The sequence below is a fragment of the Hippoglossus stenolepis genome, chromosome 17 (assembly GCF_022539355.2).
Source record: "Hippoglossus stenolepis isolate QCI-W04-F060 chromosome 17, HSTE1.2, whole genome shotgun sequence".
Classification (NCBI taxonomy): domain Eukaryota; kingdom Metazoa; phylum Chordata; class Actinopteri; order Pleuronectiformes; family Pleuronectidae; genus Hippoglossus; species Hippoglossus stenolepis.
The window spans coordinates 1,832,181-1,846,089 of record NC_061499.1 but is presented as its reverse complement, the minus strand read 5'-3'; the positions used below and the strand labels follow the sequence as shown (position 1 = coordinate 1,846,089).

At 46.7% G+C, this 13,909-nt stretch overlaps 1 protein-coding gene across 2 annotated transcripts; it reads right to left on the bottom strand.

Annotated features, from left to right (window-relative positions):
- Positions 1-608: 608 nt before the first annotated feature.
- On the bottom strand, positions 609-13,452 carry LOC118124590 (filaggrin). Of its 2 annotated transcripts, XM_035182587.2 has the most exons (5): positions 13,341-13,452; positions 6,858-8,049; positions 3,650-4,741; positions 2,634-2,813; positions 609-2,498 (listed from the first exon to the last, which is right to left on the bottom strand). In XM_035182587.2, exons 2-5 carry the CDS (start codon positions 7,656-7,658, stop codon positions 2,289-2,291), a joined length of 2,283 nt encoding a protein of 760 aa, XP_035038478.2. In that variant the 5' UTR covers positions 7,659-8,049; positions 13,341-13,452; the 3' UTR covers positions 609-2,288. The 2 variants fall into 2 exon arrangements, with proteins under 2 accessions (XP_035038478.2, XP_047200032.1); XM_047344076.1 differs by lacking the exon at positions 13,341-13,452 and having other exon boundaries at positions 6,858-8,083.
- Between the last annotated feature and the right edge of the window lie 457 nt (positions 13,453-13,909).

Genomic DNA, 13,909 nt, shown 5'->3' with positions numbered 1-13,909 from the left:
AGTAGGTTTTTACATATTAAAGTGTACAAATTGTCATCATACTTCAAAACAACACTGAAACTATATTTAAATGTTTATAAGTTGTATCTATAAAGGTTAATTAAACTGGGTGTGATTGAATTAAACTGCTAGTTATTATGAATTATGCATAGTTCAAATTATCATTAACATATTCTATCAATTAAAATAAAAAAATGCTCATGCTATTTCCAGAAAGAAACTGTTATTATTATTATTTTATCAATGCATTGATGGAGAATCAACAATCCAACATGTTTTGTTCTGAAATGAAACATTTTCACTTTAAGTATATTTTACATTAACACAAAAACACTAAATCCAGGATCATACAAGTGCAGCTGGATTTCTGATGTTTGACACCTGATGACTGCATTTCCCATAATTCAGTGAAACCCGTTGACTGTGAACAAAGATGGACGACACGGCTCCACTGTATAAAAATAAAGCTAAAATATCTCGAGCGCCGGCAGCGAGATTCATCAGTGACTCACACACATCCTTTCAAATGGAACTAATATCACTTCTATTTGAAATACATCATAAATCACAAAAAAAAAATAATTTAAAGAAAAGAGTTCGAAGTCTGGTTTGAATTCATAAAATATTTCAAATAGTTTTATTCAAAATCCCGACACAGGCCTATTTACAAATATTTGACAGCGTTTATAGTGCATATTTCTCCTCTTTCAAGTTTTATATTTAAGTTTATAGTTTTGGCTTACACACGAGGGAGACTGTTGACCGAACACACTGTAATAATACTTTGTATATTTACAGCCAAAAAAGACACGAGAATAAAACACCACAGAGAAACACCTACACAGAACGTACACCGAAGGCGAGAATAAGCGAGTCTCTCTGCGCAGAGTCAGCGTACACGCTCTACAGGGAGCGGGTGTGTGGACACGGGAATCAAACGTCACATGCATTTGGGGGACGGGGGGACGGGACAGGAGCACGGTTTCAAAGTGCCGCTCGTCTTGGCAGTTTACAGTCGAAGGAACATTCTGCGGATATTTACAGCTGTGGAGGGACGGGGCGCCGTGGTCCTGATGCTGGGAGATATTTCCCTGTCACCATGGCAACAGCAGATTCCTCTGTTTGCTGACAGACGTGCAGGATGAGGCCTGAGTTTAACTCAGCGGGTGGGGGGGGTGGGGGGTAAATGAGACGTTGTTATTTACAATGTGAGAAATATGGTAATAACTCCTGTAGAAGATCAGAAAGAGTCAATCTGGTGTAATTCACATGTACAAAAACCGCTTTTGTTATAAAAAATGTGAAAGTGCAGCTAGAAACTGAGCCGGAGATCAACAGTGTCTCTTTTCACCTCTTTATCCTCTCTGTGTGTGTGTGTGTGTGTGTGTGTGTGTGTGTGTGTGTGTGTGTGTGTGTGTGTGTGTGTGTGTGTGTGTGTGTGTGTGTGTGTGCGCTTTGAGCTGGTTGGAAATAGGCAGGATCAGATCAGCTGTGCACAGGTAAGTCCTGCTGTAAGCCGCCGGTTGCCGAGGAGACGTTGGGGGACGGTGAAGCCGCAGCGACGCCGTCATGTGACATTGACCTGCGCTGCTCTTGTGTAACGGCTGTTTGACTCAGAGAAACACACAGAAACTCAGAATGCAGTTTACAGTTATGAAGAATATGTGGATTTTTATATATATATATAGAGATATTTTTTTTTTTCCTGGAAATACAAATTTCATTCCTACAAAAAGAGTGTTTTTTTTTTTTTCAATATGAAATACTAATAGAAAATATCAGTGTGCAAAATCCCCATCGTTAGGTTCTGCTCGCTCCGACCTGCATCGTAAAAACATCGTGCATCAGCTGGATTCCTTCGTCTCCACTGACAACGAGCAGACGTGTGATTTCATCGTTTCAGCCTCTTCACGTCCTGTGAGGTTCGGCTTCGCTCACACACCAGAGGAAACACGCCGGAGCAACCTTTGGTCTGATGGAGGAAAATCCTATTATGTGTTTGAGATCCCTCAGAGCAGCCGCAGTCATGAAGCCGGTGAAGCCCTGCGCTCTCTGGAGCCTGCTGAGGGGGGGGAGGGGGCGGAGGGGGGGCGAAGGCAGAAAGATCGGAACAGGAATGGCAAAAAGAAAACGTGTAGAAAACGGCTCCTCGCTCTGATCTTGTGTTCATAAAGTTCTGCGTTGAAAAACCAGAGCAGTGAATAATCCCATCATCTTTCCCACTTTCCAGCCGTTTTGGACTCGGGCGTGTGATCGTGATCTGCGCGCGGGGGGTCCAGTGGCGGCCCCTAGTGGCAGGGTTCGAACGGGAGCTCGGTGAGTCCACCGTGGAGCTCCACGGACTCCTCCGACCAGGACATGACGTCCCCGACGAGGTGGCCCCCGCAGGTCGCCTGGCTGTGGATCTCGTTGGACGTCAGGACTCTGGACCAGAACTGCAGATCGGACACTTCGCCCATGAAGGACTGGGTGACGTCGAAGCGTCCTCCCACCGTGTCCTGTGCACAGAGAGAGAGTTAAATCACAGACTGGACGAGAGGAAGTGGAAATAAACATGTTTACTTATCAATCTACACAAATGTATTTACACTGATGCTCATTTCAACAGATCTGGTTTTAGGTTTATGTCCTACCTGCTCCTGCCCCAGGATGAAGACGCCTCCCGGTTTGATGGAGTGCCAGGCCGACAGGTTCTGGCCCGAGCCTTTCTTCACCCCGTCCTGGTAGACCTCCCAGGCGCCGTCACGGGTCGACCACGTCACGCACACGTGATGCCACTTCCCGTCCGTCATGGTTACGGGCAGAGTCACCGCCTTAACACAGGGGGAGAGAGATAACTGAACCTGACCAACTGGGTGACGGCAGATTTCAGACATTTAATCCTAAATAAACATCCACACACACACAGAAGAGAAAGGTTTCGTCCTCGTCACCTTCAGTAAAGTAACGGAACTGAATCTGAGGATCATTAAACTGTGTCATCGATCAGTCGGCTGACTCCAGGTCTGCGACCGGAGCAAAACAAGCAGGACAGTTTAGGCCAGTTCATTACGTTAATCAGATTAATCGGTTTGTTTGCTGAGCTCCGTGCTCAGAGCTCAGGAGGAGGACGAGTATCAGTCTGACGCTCGGGAGGAAGAAGGTCTCAGCCTTTCAGAGAACCAGAGATTAACAGCTCAACAGAATAATTAAATAATTTGTGTGTCAATCTGTGTTCAGGTTAAAGTGTGATTAAATCTCAGGAATACAGATGAATCCAATTCTGCACAATGCAAAACCAGTTTTCATCAGAGGCTGAATTTCAAGTTCGGTTTTATTACATTTTAGTGAAAATTTGATAAAATATAAATAAGTCAAGTGTCAGTCGGGTTCTTCCAAGAGCACAGAATATTGATCCATCAGCCTGAAACTCAATTCACAGTAAATGTAAGAAGTTTGTTGCATTTCTGTAGAGGTCACCGCGACCTTTGACCTCTGACCTCTGACCTCTGACCTTTAGATTCTAATCAGGTCACCTGTGAGTCCGAGTGGATGTCGGTTGAAAGGTTGAGAGGATTTCCTGAAGCCGTTCCTGAGATATCGTGTTCACAAGGTAAAACCTGTGCACGCCGTGTGCATGTGGAAATCAAACCACCCGCGTTTCTCTTACCTTGTCATTGACGAGCAGCTCCATCGGGTTGCTGCCCCACTCGATGAGCACCAGCTCGTTGGCTTGTCCCGGCACAGCGTAGGAGAATGGCGTGCCGAGGCCTGGTCCCGCCCCCGCCTTCAGCCACAGGCAGATGGTCAGGGCGAAGATCTCGTTGACCACGGAGCGCTTCATCCTGCCGTACATGTAGTTGGTCCTCATGGGGAACTCCAGCCTGAAGGCGCTGGGGCTCTTCAGCTTCTTGTGGTCACTTTGGCCGTGGTGGATTTGGCCGAGCACCGTCTCCAGCTTGGTGTGACCGGCGCCGCGCAGAGCCGTCTCTTTGCTGCTGAAAGGCAGTCGGCGAGGGTGAGGATCGCTGTCATGGCGACTGTCATGGTGGGTGTTGCCGCGGTGCTTGTCGTGATGATCGTCGTGGCGGTCATCGGGGTGGCCGGGTTCTTGGTGGTAGTCGTGGTGGCCTTGGTGGTCATCATGGTGGTCGTCATGGTGGTCGCCATGGTGGTCGTCGTGGTGGTCGTCGTGATGGTCGTCGTGATGGTCGCCGTGGTGGTCGTCATGGTGGTCGTTGTGGTGGTCGCCGTGATGATCGTTGTGATGGTCGCCGTGGCGGTCGTCATGGTGGTCGCCGTGACGGCTGTCATAGCGGCCTTGATGGCGGCCGCGGTCATAGTGGTGATCATAGCTGTGATCACGGTGGCGATTGTGGTGACTGCTGTGGGGGTTGTACCGGCTGCTACCGTGGTGGTTGCTGTGATGGCTGTCATGGCGGTTGCTATGGTAACCGTTACGATGGTGGTCATCGTGGTGGTCGTCATGATGGTCGTCAGGGTGGCTGCTGCCGCGGTGGTCGCCAGGGTGGCTGCTGCCGCGGTGGTCGTCGTGATGGTCGTCAGGGTGGCTGCCGCCGCGGTGGTCGTCGTGATGGTCGTCAGGGTGGCTGCCGCCGCGGTGGTCGTCGTGGTGGTCGTCGTGGTTACCGTAGTCATGGTGATCTCGGTGGTAACCGTGCAGCTGCTCCTCCAGGGCGGTGATCTTCCTCTGCAGCAGTTCTCTCAGGGAGCTGGAGTACGAGCTGGACGAGTTCCTCGCCTGCGGACATGGAGACGAGAGACATTTCTAAGCATGAGGCACCAGAGCATAAATATTATAACCCACCCAAGTTCTGACCATGTGACAGTGCTGAGAGCTCAGGGAAGAGGGCGGAGCTTGAGCTGGAGGTCAAGAACCAGAACGAGGTGATTTACAGAGAATAAAGAAGAACTGCTGGTCTGATTTACATTTTTTAATTTGCAGGGGAACAGTTTCAGCCCTTCCCTTCCATCCCTCCTCCTCCATGCGCTCCCCTGCTCATCCTCCTCTTCCTCACCGGCAAATCCGGCTTTGTTCCATGCCAGCACACGCCACGGTTAATATCCGCGTCAGGCAGGATGAAGCTAATTGAAGGTGAAGCTGGCTAGCGGCCTGCGGCGCGTGGCCAGAGGCCGGCGGCATAGACATCCTGTGTGAGGAGGGAGCGGCGGAGCTGAATCCCGGCTCCGCTTCTCACCTTCGCCGGAGATCCAGGGGGATTTTTGGCAACACTTTCCCCCCCGAGTGTCGCCTGAGACCACCTGCGCCCGTAATGAGCCGTTCACAGGCTGGCGGGCAGCGGGTGTTAGTCACACAATGGTGGAACAGCACAAATGGCTTTTTTCAGCTGCTGGAACACAGTTTAGAAAGTGTCGCACACGATGTCACCGGCTGTAGCGGCGACACAAAGACACGAGTGAAGAAACCACTTCACAGGCAGAAGTTTCCAGGGAGCAGCTTCCAGGTCGGCAGGTTCAAACTAAAACAAGGGGTTCGGCTCGTGACCTTTTCAGGACGTTATTTAACGAGGAGCTTGGGAACCACTGGTCTAGATTGAGATAGTGAATATATAAGAGTAGTAACAGTAACAGCAGTTAGTCACGACAAGGACCTGAGTCCCTTTAATTTCCTTCTGTATGTAGGGATGTGCTGCGATTATACTTGTTCATATTGCTTCTATTTCTCTATTTTGTTTTTATATGACAGTAGCAAGTAGTAATGACGATGAAGATCTTTGAATCATCGAATGAAAAAGAGGTTTTATCTATTTCAACGTTAGATTATGATTCTTTATTCTTCTCTTTTTAAAAGCTCAGATTTAATTCTTGTGTTTCATTCTATGATGAGTTATTTGTTTTGTTGTGAGTTCACCGAGACAAATTCCAACTAAAAGGTAATAAAGCTTTTCATCTTGAATCTCTTCAATAATTTTAAACCTGCAAAGACATAAATATCTTTGATCTACAAATAAGAATACAACAACTACAATATTGGTATTAAAATTAAAAGACAGATTACAGCAGCATATAAATCCCTTCAAACTGTGGCCAAAGATCTTTTAACTTTACAAGAAATAGACCAAACATAAACAAATGCTCAACTCAAACTGGTTTATAAATATATTCTGACCAGGAAACATTAAAGATGAAAATCCTCCTCTGTCTGTGTTTATGTTCGATGCTCGAGTTTGAATTGATAAGTCTGAAGATCTCGTGAATGTTTGGGATTCATCGTGATGATGTGAGCGGCCGGTCCTCGTCCTCTGAGCTGGACTCTGGTGACGGGAGTTGTTTGAGGTCGGGGGGTGACTGAGGCCTAATCAACTTACAGCAGCTTCCTGTTTGAGCTCAGCTTTGGCCACTGGAACTCAGGAGAGAGAACGAGAGCCTGAGCGTTTCCGGAACGTCACGAGCGCGTGAGAAACCAAACCGTAAAAAATAAATGTAATAAATATAAAAACAGGCTTTTTATTTGGTGGTGAACTCAAACCTGAGTCCAGCGTCTTAATGAAACGCGTCTTACAGCGTTTTGGCAGAAGACATCGTGGCAGCTGATTCGGCGGCGGAGCTCGTGACCTTCAGTGACGCAGGATCTGACCCCAATTAAGTCAAACCTTTGATTGGCTTCCGCCGCCGCCGCCGCCCGGCAGACTGCTCAGATCTGTGTTTGCAGACACACGGCTGAGCTTCTTAACGTGTTTGTGTGGTGGAGACGGAGCAAAGTTCACATCAAGAATCTTTGTATTAAACCGTTCATGTAAATATCATGTGAAACACCGTCGTTCATATTCAATCCATTTTCCTTGATTTCCTATTGGAAACATTATATATTATATTTCATAAATCCTCGCACTCACCTGCAGGTTCTCCAGTCGCTCCTTCAGCGTCTGCAGCGTCTTCCCCGTCTGCTCAGGAGAGAAGGAGCTGTGTTTGCTGTACGGGCCCTTCCTGTGGTGGGGGTCCGGCCGGTGGCTGCCGTGGGAGTAGTGGTGGTCGCTGCCGTGATACGACGAAGGGCCGTGGTGCGACGTGGACGTGGACGCGTGGTGGCTGCCGTGATTCCCGCGGTGGTCGTCGTGGTCGCCTTCGTGGTGGTTGTCGCGGTTGTTGTCGTGATTGGTGTCGTGGTGGGTGTCGTGATTGGTGTCGTGATGGGTGTCGTGGTGGTTGTCGTGGTTACTGTGGTGGCGGGGGTCATGGTGACCCCCGCTGTGGTGACCCCCGAAGCCCTCGCACAAGGTGAGCTTGGCGGTCAGCTCCCTGATGGTCTCCCGCTGGTCCAGGATCGTCTCCTTCTGCCTCACCAGGCTTTCTCGCAGATGTAAGATGGTGGCTTTGGCCTCGTCTGACATCATCCCTCGCCAGGGGCCGCCACTGTGGCCGTTAGTGTGGCCGTTGGTGCTGGGTCCGTGGGGCACGCCGGGCGGGGAGTAGCAGCTGGGGTCAGCTTCTGGCGGAATCGGGGTGCAAACAAACTTGGGGCTCATGCCGTAGCTGTACTCTATACCAGGCAAACTGGCCGTTGCTGCCGCGCAAGACAGGAAGTAGTAGAAAACGAGAGGACGCAGGGGGAAGAGCGGGAGGACGAGGTCCAGAGAGGCTCCGACCCATCGGTGCCTCGCAGACATGAGACTCAGAGGACTGACGTCTCTGGCCATGTTGGATCTGAGCGGTTCCTTGACAAACGAGAGGCGTTACTGTCGCTGAGACCAACACCATGTGTGGAGCTCATTGGAGTCGAAGGTGTCGGGGAGGAGCATGTCAACAATCACACTGCAGGTCAGAGCTCCTCAGACAGACTCACACACTCTGAGGCCAGATCCCAGAAGATAAGTGATCTGCTCTGCTTCCTGAGGAGAGGATCACACCAGCTTTCCTGGCTGCACGGCGAGCTGACGAGCCACGGGAGCTGGGCTGATGGATCCTGGTGGAGTCCAGGAGCAGGTTCTGGGCTCCTGCCAGCTCCGAGGACCTCCTGAGTTTAGCAGCCAAGAATAATCCCTTTAACTCGGGGCTCTAACCACCCATCAGATCCCCGAGCGCTCCGACCTGTGAGATGTGAGAAGATACAAATATCAGATTATAAGAAATTATAACACATTTAAATGATTGTCAGGACACAATCTGTACAAACAGATGTTTACACACAGCTGTTGGATCGTGTATATATTGTATATTTATATATAACAGGTGAGTCAGACGCGATCTGCATCGTAAACATTCATCTCCAATTATCAAATCAGGCCTTCAGTCTGTCAGCACTTCCTGTCCGTCCTGAGCCAGCAGACGACCGGGGGAGGGGGCCAGGGGGTCAGTGTAATCAGATTACAGCCAATTAATCCGGTCCCAGAACCCCAGCCCAGCGCTTCACATAATGAAAGCTGTTGGATTGAGGCGTGGGCGGACATGTGGAGCTCAGGCTCTCGCAGCTCAGCCTCCTCCGCCCTCGGCCTGCAGCTGAGACGGAGTCTGGGGGGGGTGATCCGGATGAACTGTCTGACGTGGAGAAGTGATAAACAACCGTGAACCCAGATTAAATGTCCCGCAGCACAAATAGTGTGTTGTTTAATTATAGGAAGAACGACGGAGGTGGTTCCCAGGCTGGATGTACACAGTGGTTTTAATATGTTTCAGTTCGTAACTACTCGATGTTTCCGGCTCTTAGATGATGTTTGTGTTTCTGATGTTGAAGCAAATTAACAACCGGAGATTTTCACAAGAGAATTTTTTCTTTTCTCCACACAGGATCTCAGCAGCTCTGAGTTTGTAAAGCCAGCTGGTGTTTGTCTTCAGGAATCATGTCCACAGGTGGACTCCAGTCAGAGGGTAGAGAGACGATCACGTGTCCAAAAGTCTGTTTTTGTTTAGTTAATTGATTTTAGATCGATGATGGAAAAAGAGGTTTCATTTCTAGTGTCTCGACTCTTTTCAGGATCAAACATGTTGCAGCTGTGATTGTTTTACATCATATTGTTCTTGTAGGTGAGAGAAAGTTTCGATTTTATAATATTTCAGCTGAGGAAACAGGAACAATGCAGCTCAGTGATCTTTCTGAATATTTAAAAAAAGTCCTCAAATCTTCCATGTGGGCGACAGCATGAGGTGAGTGATCCTCGCGATTAATGGGTCGGCCAGAGAGCGACTGTTTCCCTGTAAGCGTCTTACCTCTGTGGCCGATCACCAAACCCCCCCGACACATCCAGCACAAACCTCTGATCTGCACTTTCTGTGACACTCGGCTCCTGAGAAGAGGGACGGCGTCTGCTCCACCTGATTCAACCAGAACGTCCTCAGAGACGTGACGGACGAAGATCCTGAAACGTCTTCACCCCGAGTGTTGATTACATTACTCTACTTATTAAATATTCTACAATATCTTGCAGCGTCCGGTTTGTAACTGTATCTGAAACAGAGGTTCAGCCATTTTGTGTCTGACAGTCTGATACTTTAAAGACGACGTCAGAGCAGATTTATAGAACACGATACGTCGCTGAGACTCGTGGAGTCAACGCACGAGTCCGAAGATCCTCGCTTCACGTTCAGCGTCACGGAGAACAGCCGTCCTGAGAGACGCTGTGTGTCCGTCACACTGGATATGAATCAGCTGATTAACTGCAGAGATTTGAAATAACGGTTCTGAGGTTTCACATTTTGGTTATTTACAAAACTAAATATGTTCAAACACAAACAGAAATTTGGTTTATATCGAAACAAATGTTTTTGTTTGAATTCACAGGTTTTCTTCTTGGTTCAGTGTTTGAGGTTCACATCAGCAGAGCCTCGGGCTGATGAAGGCTCCTCCTCCTCCTCCTCCTCCTCCTCCTCCTCCTCCTCCTCTTAAGAGCAACACACTAATGGGATTGGTCGGCTTTAATGCTATTTAACGAAGGCTTGACTGAAGGGTCCCGGTTCCGCCTGAGAAACTTGACCCCCGCTCCAGAGTCAAGCCTTTGTTGTAACACACGTCACCACAGAAGAAGAACGCGTGACGATGGTTCTGAAGATACGAACAAACGTCTCATATTTAAACATAAAGTTCAGGTTCAACTTCATCTTTAGAAGAATTATCGTCCAGTTTTGAGATTTGATTTTACAGCAGGAATCAGTTTGAGATGAAAAACTCATATTTCTGATCGGGGCGGTGGGAAACTTCCAACTCACAACTGTCCAATCACAGAGCTGGAAATTCAGATTCTCAGGCCACAAGAGAAAGTTGAGTTTTATCAGCAAAACTACGATGAAGATTTAATAATGACAAAAACATTCTGCACCAAAAGTTTGAGAAGCGAAGCTAAATGTTTATATCTGTTAATTCAAATGAAGTCGATGCTTTTTTCAACATCTGCACTTGGAAACATCTGCATCTTATTTATTTTCTCTCAGTTATATTTCTCTTTTTCTATTGTAACGAGATTTGACTTTGAAAAATCTTTGTTGTAAATATATTTAAAGAACAAAGACTTTGAGAACTTTTAGTCGTTAAGGACTTTTTGTTATGATATTGTTGAATTTACAGAATTTAGCTTGAGTAGAAAAATGACAAAACTCCTCATTGGAAACTCCCTCGTCCTCCTGATGCTTTTAATGACACTGAGGTCGTCAATCATAATTAGGAGGCAGATGAAATATGGCCTCATGTAAAATATGAACTGATTTATGTCAAAGTGCTGGTTTTACATGGACGTCTGTAATTAAAATCATAATTTACTAATGTGACAGCTTTGTGTCATTCCCTTTAACCAATATAATGATTTGATCTATTATTAATAAATGAGCTTTTAAAAAAAGGCTTTGACCTAATTAGTCTATGTCAACCTGCTGCTGATTCTAGTCGCAGATAAAACATGAAACCTGGTTAATCTCAAAGCTCATAAAGCAACATCAGCTGATTTAAAGTAACTTAGTGTTTGTGTTGTCGTTAACTACACAGCAGCAGACACACACATCCACAACACAATCCTCTAACGTGCTGCGAGTTTTCATCTCCAGCACAGACGTTAATCAGAAGAAATCAAGTGTCACGTCACAGAGGAGGAGCCTAAGAAGAACTTGTTTTAACAGCTTTGTTCTTAAAACTCAATTCAAACGGAATTTTTGAATTTGTTCACATATGTCCGTCTGCTGTTTCTATTTGTTTTCATAAAGAAAAGGTCAAAGGTCACTAGATGCACAACAAAACAGTTGCTTTTCACAAAGCGGAGATTTAAAACCTTGGAAATGTTAAACTTTCAAATTTCAGAAGTTGGAAGATTTAGTTTTTCTTTGTTGTGCAACTCCAAAGACGGATTCAGTAGAATTAACAATCCAGAGGAATATCTGTATATTAGATATTAGATATTTTTCATTTCCACCCATGAAGTGAATGTTGCCCCTGAATGAACTGTACGACCTCCTGTGGCTGGTTTGGGTGAGTCAGAGGTCGATGACCTTTCTTCAGGGTCAGCTCCAGTGACCTCCCGCCGTGCCGCCGCCTCGCCCTCCCCACCCTCGCCCTCGCCCTCGTGATGAGATTTCAGGGTCAAGTGTCAAGAGTGAAAACACAAACCAGCTAATGTGACAACACACGGGCTGATACGAGAGACGGTGGCGGCGGCGTGTGGCGGCGGCGTGTGGCGGCGGCGTGTGGCGGCCGGCTCAGGCTTCTCCCCGAGGGTCTCGACTCTCCAGTGGAACAGAAGCAAATATCAGAAACAGTAACTAAGAGACTTTCTGTTTTCTTTCTGGTCGTGAGGAAACAGTTTATACTTCACATTAAATCTTTCTGTTTACTCAACGCCATTTTGATTTATCTGTGCAGCAGACGACAGCTTCCTCTGCAGAAGCAGAAAGAGGAAAGAAGGACGTGAACTTTAGTTTGGACTCCTCCTCGCGGCCCAGAGTTCAGAGCAACACCATCATTTATCTTGATTCTTGGCCGTCAGTCGTTACGTGTGAGTCACACTCGGCAGGAGGTGGATTTCTGCTCTGAAGGTTGATGGATCTCCTCACATTCGGTCTGGCCTCTTTAAGCCGTCTCTGGCCTCGCTGCGGCTAATGAGCAGGAGTCAAACCAAGGTCCCGGCGCCGCACGTGGACTCCAGCCCGGCAGCGCTTCCTCCGATCGGGTTCGACGGCTCAGAAGGAGACGACGAGAGCGAGAAACCAACAACAGGCTCCGCTTTGAAAGTCTGATGCATGTGTCGGATTCTAAAGAAGCAAACAGGCCTTGAAACGTCAACTGAAATAACAGTTTATCAACATATATCATAATATTTCCTTAAATCTTACATTCTTCACATCTTACAAAGTTTGACGGTGGATCAAGTGACGTTATTCAAGTGAAATCCAGACTAACGGGCTGAGGAGGTGTCACACGTGATGTAAAGCTCATCAAACCTGCACCGAGCGTCAGACGAGGCCGAAGCCGCTCCGCACGCAAACATGGAGACAGGGAGGGGCCACCGTGTGGCGAGCTGCAGAGACAAAGCCTCTGATTGGTTGATTATGATGTGAAAAATGACATTTCATCCTCTGACTGATGCTGAAGATGATTGAGCCTCAGATCTCAGTCGTGATTTGGGAACATTCAGTTCTTCCTGCTGGAGAATCTCAGGCTTTAACAAATCATATTTCATCCTTTAACTTTTCATCTGCTGTGTTTTACTGACGCTGCCAATTTAAATCAAACTAAAGAAACGATACGTCCGTCCAACACAAACTAAGTCCATCAAACTACAGACCCACAAAACTCACACCACGTATGAACCCAGCACAACTTCGTGTTTCCATGACAACCGGCTCCTTATTATTGACCAACCCAGAATAACACACTTATTTAAATACTGTAGCTTTAAGTAGAATAAAAAGAGCAACAGACTTTTAGAACCAGAACCACAGAGCGAAGTGAAGACTTTAGTTTCTCCGGACCACTTGTTTAAATCTGTCTTTCAGTGATTTTAAGATTTAAACTCATTTAAACTTTAACTAATGTGTGTGTGTGTGTTGCTGTGTATACACACAACTGTATATGGTCACACAGTACATCCCATAAGCTGCATAAGCACATGGTAGCAGGTCAGTTCAATCCTTCAGTGCATTACATAAGGAAATGAATCTCACCTCATATTCACAACAGCAGAAACACACTTCTTTAAATCTGAATATGAGAAGTAATAATGAAAACAGGAGAATCTGCTCGTTCCGTCTGCAGCAGCGTCCGTGGACCGAGTGACTCCGACACATCGACCCGGAGCCCCCAGCACGTTCTCACTTTAAACCAGTCACCTTACTGGTCTCTGTCCCACTGGTTTCACCCAAAGAAAACACATTACTGGAATTTATTTAGTGAAAAGTTTTCTTACCTGCTGAGAAGTTTGAAGTCTCCGAGCTGTTTAGTCCATTCAGCTCCTGATCAGCTTGAGGAGGATTGGCTTTAGGTGGATAATTTTAACTCTCTCTCTCTCTCTCTCTCTCTCTCTCTCTCTCTCTCTGTCACACACACACTGACACACACACACACACTGACACACACACACTGACACACACACACACTGACATAATGCATTTCCTAACCTCTTATCCATCACAACTAAATGTAAAACCCTTTCCGCTCTGATCACAGTGAACCAGGAGGTTATGTTTCCACCTCTGTGTGTTTGTGTGTTTGTGTGTTTGTGTGTTTCTGAACAAGTTCACACAGAAACACACAATCAAATACTCAGATTGTGAGTGTTCTCGTTTGAGAATGAAAGTTTGACACCAAACTTTCTTTTGGATTTGCTGATCTTTAAAACAAATTCTCTACTAAATTCATTGAATTTATATCGATGTTATTTCAAACACATAAATACAAATAACTTTATAGACAAACCAACAGAAACAGATACACGTTGGAAATGAAATCTGCACATGAAGTTAATCACGAGGTTTT

Bases quoted from the DNA above. Each gene is read 5' to 3' on its own strand.
- LOC118124590 (XM_035182587.2), bottom strand. From the start codon at position 7,658: ATGGCCAGAGACGTCAGTCCTCTGAGTCTCATGTCTGCGAGGCACCGA. The intron at 4,742-6,857 runs GTGAGTGCGAGG...CCATGTCCGCAG, and splicing joins AGCGACTGGAGAACCTGCAG to GCGAGGAACTCGTCCAGCTC. The intron at 2,499-2,633 runs GTAGGACATAAA...CTCTGTGCACAG, and splicing joins TCATCCTGGGGCAGGAGCAG to GACACGGTGGGAGGACGCTT.